The sequence below is a fragment of the Oratosquilla oratoria genome, chromosome 41, assembly GCF_046742065.1.
Source record: "Oratosquilla oratoria isolate Oo_2021 chromosome 41, ASM4674206v1, whole genome shotgun sequence".
Taxonomy (NCBI): domain Eukaryota; kingdom Metazoa; phylum Arthropoda; class Malacostraca; order Stomatopoda; family Squillidae; genus Oratosquilla; species Oratosquilla oratoria.
Window position 1 is genome coordinate 24,927,197 of NC_134817.1, and position 7,500 is coordinate 24,934,696.

Below are 7,500 nucleotides of genomic sequence, written 5' to 3' on the forward strand. Positions count from 1 at the left end.
CTACTGTTCAACTGTCCGGGGCTCTATCATCTTCCATGAACCGCAACAAGCCGCCCCTCAAGCGAGAGGACTCGTTTATCAAACGCTTCTCCACGCGTCAGATCGCAGAGCTCCAGGTGAGTGGATGTTGGGTCAAGGTCAAGGGCCAAGGTCACCGATTTTTTTTTTTTTTTTTTTTTTTTTTTTTTTTAGGAAAGAATGGATGATCAATTTGTGTTAGATGATCGTAGAGCTGCAGGTGAGTGGACATTGGGTCAAATATAAGGTCAGGTCACTGATTTTTTCCCAGAATAAAGGAGAAAGAACAGGTTGATCAGTTTGTGTTAGGTGATAAGGTGTTACGAGGTTGAAGAAAGAGGCAGAGACTCACAACCTCTGCGATTCAGTGGCCACTAACTTTATTCTGGCTAATTCCATGTGATGTTATTCAGCTAAATTAGACTCAGTAACCATGCAGTGAGCGCTGAAACAACTGGGATGACAGGTGGCAGGGGACATGGAACTCCCTAGTGCAGGCCTTATGGTCTCTTGCATTCTTCTTCATTCTTATATTATTATGTTCTTGATTAGTGGACACCCATAACTAGGCTGGGGCTTTTATCACAGCCGCCCCAGCATAGGCTGGGGTTTTAGACAAATTAGCCTTAATTTGAGTGTAAGTGCAACCAACCTTCTAGAATTTAAACTATAGACAGCTAGGAGAGAAACCCCAGCTTAAGATTGGATCCCATACGTAGGTCAGGGTAGAGTGACTTCATCTTCGAGGAAGCCAAGGTAAGTGTTCTTGGGATTTTTTTTTTTTTTTTTTCAAAAGCGCTCATTTGTTCGTTTATTTTTTTCTACTTTTTCAAAAGCGCTCATTCTCGTTCACTTGATAAGGAAAAATTTTGTAATATGTTTTAGCATTTTTTTTTTCATTTAGAGTTATTTCGACACCTTAAGAAAAGTTGACTTAAATATATATATATATATATATATAAATATATATATATATATATATATATATATATATATATATATATATATATATATATATACTGATCGGAGAAGAATAATATATGTGGGTCATCAGTATTATTTTACAAATGTGCTACGACATATCTTTGTTGTGATATATATATATATATATATATATATATATATATATATATATCATACTAATGGCCCATTTTCGGAGAATAGGCCAAAGTAAAAAGATCTGTATATTTCGATCACTATCTGTGATAGCAGATGTGTTACAGAGTGGAGAGAAGCATGTATATATACAAAAGTAATGAGGTGAACACTCTGTAACACATCTGCTGAAGAGGATCATAGTGATCGAAATATACGGATCTTTATACTTTCGCATATTATTCCCCGAAAGTGGGTCATTAGTATAATTCTATCAATGTGCTATGATATTACTTTGTTGTGATATATATATATATATATATATATATATATATATGTATATATATATATATATATATATATATGTATGTATATATAACATTTGTTGAAACGTTTTTGTGAAACTATACTTTTGTTTCTGAAGGTTGGCATTATATATATATATATATTTTATATATATTTATATATATATATATATATAATATGTGTGTGTGTGTGTGTGTGTGTGTGTGTGTGTGTGTGTGTGTGTGTGCGTGTGTGTGTGTGTTTGTGCGTGTGTATATGTACATGTATATGTGAATACGTTTACGCATAACACACCACAAACCAAACATAACCACAACAAAAAAACAAACCCATTTTTCTATCGTGTAAAGGACGACTTTACCCCCAATCTATGATAGATCGTCCAACAAAATTAACAAGTCTATACACGCATATAGACGTGTCCTATACACCTGCTTATGTCCACAGGAGCGTATAGAATTCCTATAGACATAGGCCTCTTGGCCAAACGCTGTTGACCGCCTCCAAACAACCGCTAATTGCTTATATGTGACCCAGCGTGACCTCACAACGTCTCGCCTCTCCATCACATAATATCACCTCCCATCATCCGCCTACTCGTATGGCGAAAGATCTTGACATCCGGCAGAATCCCGGATCTCGGCCGGTCGCGGGTGGCGGTATTCCCGGGATTGTGGTCCGGGAAATCGCGTCTTAGGACACTTCTGGTATGTCCTGGTATTGTGGTATTCTTCTAACATTTGTCGGTCTTTTTCTGGTATCCTGGTGAGGTATCTGAGGATTTGCTCGCACAAGCGTGATTCTCTTAAAAAAAAAAAAGAATATGTGAATATATATATATATATATATATATATATATATGTGTGTGTGTGTGTGTGTGTGTGTGTGTGTGTGTACGTGCGTAACTTTAATCTCAACGTAGAATAGAAATACGATTAAAAAAAAACAAGTGAATAAATAATTGAATAAAATTAATTCCGTTTTACAACTATCTATTCTTAGCATCAAACCTAGTTATGGACCAAATGGTCTCCTGTCGAAATAGTCTTACTTTGTAAACCTATATAATCCGTCCTTCCTTCTTAAAACCTGTTCACACTAGCGGTTTGAAAAGCGCGGAAACCGCGATAGTACCGCATAGCCAAAGACAAACTGCACAGCTATGTGTGAACGTCTACTTTGACTTCTTGTCATTGAATCGTCGCGGTTTAAACCGCTAGTGTGAACAGGGCATTAGTACACCGTCTAACGTGACCTACTTCTCCCCTTCTCCCCTTCCCACTCCCCTCCTCCCCTTCCCACTCCCCTCCTCCCCCTCCCCTCCTCCTCCCCCTCCCCCTCCCCTCCTCCTCCTCCTCCCCTCCCCTCCTCCTCCTCCTCCCCTCCCCTCCCCTCCCCTCCTCCCCCTTCCCTCCTCTCCCTTCCACCTCCACCTCCCCTCTTCCCCCTCCCCTCCTCCCCCTCCCCTCCCTTCCCACCTCCCCCTCTCCCCCTCCCCTCTCCCTCACTTCCCACCTCACCTCTCCCCCTCCCCTTCCCCCTCCCTTCCCACCTCCCCCTCTCCCCCTCCCCCATCCCCCTCCCTTCCCCCTCCATCCCTCGTCTCCCCCTCCCCCCCTCGGGTCTCGTAAATTTGAGGATGGTAATTGAACGACGGGCAGCGATGGCACCGCGAGCACTCGTAACTACGAGCAGAAGTCGTTACGTACGACAAGAGAGGAAGATTATTTGGCCTCAGAGGCGCTGCAAGAAGTGGCCGACCTCCATGACACCTCTCTTTCTCTCTCTCTCTCTCTCTCTCTCTCTCTCTCTCTCTCTCTCTCTCTCTCTCTCTCTCTCTCTCTCTCTCTCTCCTCTCTCTCTCTCTCCTCTCTCTCTCTCTCTCTCTCTCTCTCTCTCTCTCTCTCTCTCTCTCTCTCTCTCTCTCTCTCTCTCTCTCTCTCTCTCTCTCTCTCCTTCTTGCCATAATAACCTTCACTTCCATCTGTTGCAGATATTATCTAATACATTCTATCTTTCAGTTCCAGTCTCATTCCCCTCCTGATCCCCTACCCACCTCCTCCTCCTCCTCGTCCTCCTCCTCCTCCTCCTCCTCCTCCTCGTCCTCCTCCTCCTCCTCCTCCTCCTCCTCCTCCCCCTCCTCTTCCACCTTTTTCCTTCTTCTCATTTTCTCCTCTTTCTTCCTCTTCTGTTCCGCTTCCTCCTCTTCCTTCTTCTCCTCCTGTCCCTTTCCCCTCCTCTTCTTTTCCACCTCTTCCCTTCTCATCCTCTTTCCCTCTCTCCCCTCCCCCCTTCCCCTACCTCCTCACTCTCCCCCTCCCCCCCTCTCCTCCTCTCCCCTTACGGCAAGAATTGCCTCGAGTTCATTATTGGAAGAGAAAAATCAAGTAATTCTGACAGGTGTGTATGTGTGTATACGTGTGTGTGTATGTGTGTGTGTGCGTGTGTACGAGTTTGTGTGCGGGTACATGTGTCTCTGTTTGTATGTGTGTAAACAAGTTTGTGGGCGAGTACATATATATATATATATATATATATATATATATATATATATATATATATATATATATGTGTGTGTGTGTGTGTGCATGTGTGTGTGTGTGTGTGTGTGTGTGTGTGTGTGTGTGTGTGTGTGTGTGTGTGTATGCATTCACCATGGTCTTGGATCACGTGTTGGACTCCCGGGACTCCCAGCTATTTTCCTCCCGGAAGAGAGCTCAGAGCTCATATATGACCGATCTATGGGTAATGCTGTGACCTTACACGCACACACACACACACACACAGCTTCCCGCCCGTGAGAGCTGGAGTAACGACTCGCAACGCAGCGATACTGAAATTATTTCAGCCCTGGGTGGGACTCGAACTCGGACCGCCGTAATGGCGGCCGCGAACACTATCACTGCGCCATCGAGGTGTGTGTGTGTGCGTGTACAAGAGTGTGTGTTCATCAATACACATGTATAGCTCCAATTTTGACTCTGAGAATAGTGTGGGGGTGTAAATATATAATATTATTGAAAGCAGCATAGTTTCCCGTCTCAGGTGGCAGACAAATAACCTTTCCTCCCGTATCAGGATTTAGGGTGGCAGAGCAGGCCTTAAAAATAAACAAATAAATAAATAAATAAATAAATAGATAAATAAATAAAATTATGATAATACATACATACATATCAAAGGCTCTTTCCCCCTTACAAAGGAGGTAGCCAAAAAACAAAGGCATAAAAACCAACTCCCACCCATTCCATCCCCACATACTCTACTCCCATCCACCCCCTTCCCTCCCTCTTATCTTGGCTCCTCCTGGAATGACGGGTCATCCCTGTATCTCGCCCACTGCCCTGGGTCAGAAGCAGTGTCGCAAGACACAGCACATCCACAGCAAGGCCACTTCATTAAATCGGCAACACCCTCTCCCCGTCCCTTCATGCAAAAATGGAGAAGACGGGGAGAAATCCCTTCGGGCTGCGTCAGTTTATTTTTCATACATACTCCCTCACCCCTCATCCTCCACCCACTCCCCCTCATGCATCACAGCATCATCCATACACAACCATTTTCCATTCACCTCTATCTTCTGTCCTCTCCCGTCCTTCCTCAACAGACATTCCCCTCTTCCCAATGCCTCTTTTATCCCATCTATCCATCTCATCCTTGGTCGCCCCCTCATCTCCACTCCTTCCACCTCTGCCTTCCACACCTCTTTTACTAGTCTTTCTTCACTCATTCTTTTCATGTGTTCAAACCATTCCAATACTCTTTCATCAACCTCATCTCCCAACTCCCTTTCCATCCCCCGCTCTCCCCCTCACCTCCTCGTTTCTCACTCTATCCAGCCTAGTAACCCCTCTCATATTTCTCAGGCACCTCATCTCAAACTCATTCAAACTCCTCCTCTCTTCCTCTCATATGTTCCATGTTTCTGCCTCATACATTGCTGTCGGCACAACACTCCTTCATATAATCTCCTCTTAGCATCCATTCCCAAATGTCTATTTCTCATTACACTTTTTAATCCCCCAAGGCATTTACTTGCTTCTCTCAATCTACATTCTACCTCCACCTCCACTACTGCCTTTCCCGCCCCATTCGCACTCAAGTATCTAAAACTATCCACTTCCTCCAGTCTGTCCCCGTTAATACTCACTTCCAATTTGCTGCCATACGCTCTCCTTGTACGAGTACATCTCATCACTTTACATTTACCCACATTTATCTTCAACATACTTCTTTCGCACACCTTCCCGAACTCCGTCGCTGTGCGCGTGTTCTTTTTAATCAGTCTATCCATCTCGTTAGATTAAGATCTAAGGTGTGTTTCCCCGTTTTTTAATTTGGCGTAAATTCTTTCAGCCTATCCTTTTAGGAACATTAGTATTGGACCTAGTTGTTTAGAGTGGAATAAACTTGTTTTGTGCATTCAAAATCAAAACTGAGCGTGCTTTTGACCTCACGCCTGTAACCCAAGATTCGTATATTAGCTTCTGTGACCCGACACTTAACTGCTCTCTTTCACCACCACCACCACCGCAAGTATCATAACAGCAATTTCCATCAACACCAACAGCACCACAATCCCTATTGCTATCAACACCAGCAAAACGCACAGACACCACCAACGCCACCACTGTCTCCATCCACTCCATCAGCATCACCACAGAAACCACCAGCAATGCCACCACCACACCACAACCACTATTACCACCATCATAGTATCCCTACTATCACCACAGTCAGCAATAATACTCTACGACAATTTGTCACATTTATCATTCAAATCTCTACCTCACGAACCATTCTCTATTCAGTTCTCTTCTCTTCTCTCTCTCTCTCTCTCTCTCTCTCTCTCTCTCTCTCTCTCTCTCTCTCTCTCTCTCTCTTTCTCTCTCTCTCTCTTGTGACAAGTTGATGAAGGTGGAAAAAGAAGTCATGGGTCTAGTTCCGCGTTTTTTTGTTTTTTTTTTTAGTTTATTCCTGACCGGTTTCGCTCTATGTTTCTTCAGAGGAAGCATAGGGCGAAACTGGTCAGGAATAAACTCAAAAACTCGAAACTAGACCCGTGATTTTTTTTACACCTGCATCATACATATATATACATATATATATATATATATATATATATATATATATATATATATATATATATATATATATATATATATATATATCAATTTCTCCCTGTCTGCCTCTGCATTTATCCATGTCTCTGTCTTTCTTTGAAAAGGGCTGACTCCTAACCCACTTTTTTGTCTTCTGCGTTTCTCATATCATTCTCAAGTTTCTCTCCTCCGCTGCTCTATCTCTTTGTGTTTACCTCACCACCTTACCACATGGATTTGATCGTTAAAAAAGCGTCACTGGAACTAGAGATTCGTTCCATAATTGATAGCTACAACGAGGAAGTGAATGAAAGCCTCGATCCAATGCTCATCCATAGGGCCGTCGTGTTCTAGATTTCCTTCTTCCCTGAACAGAATTTGTTTCTTTATCCAGAATGAATTATATAAATTCTACCACCGGGTTTTTTTTTTTTTTTTTTTTTTTTAATGGTAGGACTTCGGGGGTTATCGAACTGCTAAATGCAATCGCCTGCCGGAGAAGCGGGTCTCTGGCTTCGAGGGAGGATGCTGGAAGTCCACGAGGCTCCTCTCCGTGTGATGCACTGATTAAGCGCTCCGCATGTTAATCTTTGATTTCGTCGCCTCCGTAATGCCCCTCCAACAACACAGCAGCAACAACGACAATAACAACAACAATAACGAGAACAACAACAGTAATGACAGAAAATAACAAGAACAGCACCAATAATAACAGCTATAATAGAAATAACATCAAGAGCAACAGCAGGAGGAACAACAAAAATAACAACAACAATAACAACAACAAAATAACAGGGCTGAACGCCTCAGCTTAACACTGAATCTGCTTTTGAATATCAAATGAAAATGGATTCCCAGGCCTCATCGCATTTCCTCTGCATTCGTTCAAGGAATCTCTTTATCATCTGTTTAACTATGATTTGAAAATTCACGATATGCAAAATGAGTTCCCAAAATAGACATTAGGTGCGTCTTTCCC

At 42.8% G+C, this 7,500-nt stretch overlaps 1 protein-coding gene across 9 annotated transcripts in view; it reads left to right on the plus strand.

Annotated features, from left to right (window-relative positions):
• LOC143021049 (uncharacterized) overlaps nucleotides 1–7,500 on the plus strand; it is a 364,105-nt gene that overhangs the window by 161,305 nt on the left and 195,300 nt on the right. For all 9 annotated transcript variants that reach the window (XM_076178249.1, XM_076178255.1, XM_076178248.1 and 6 more), the window contains exon 2: nucleotides 1–116. This exon is cut by the window's left edge and continues 35 nt beyond it. In XM_076178249.1, the coding sequence (XP_076034364.1) occupies nucleotides 1–116 (116 nt within the window). The remainder of the gene's footprint in view (nucleotides 117–7,500) is intronic.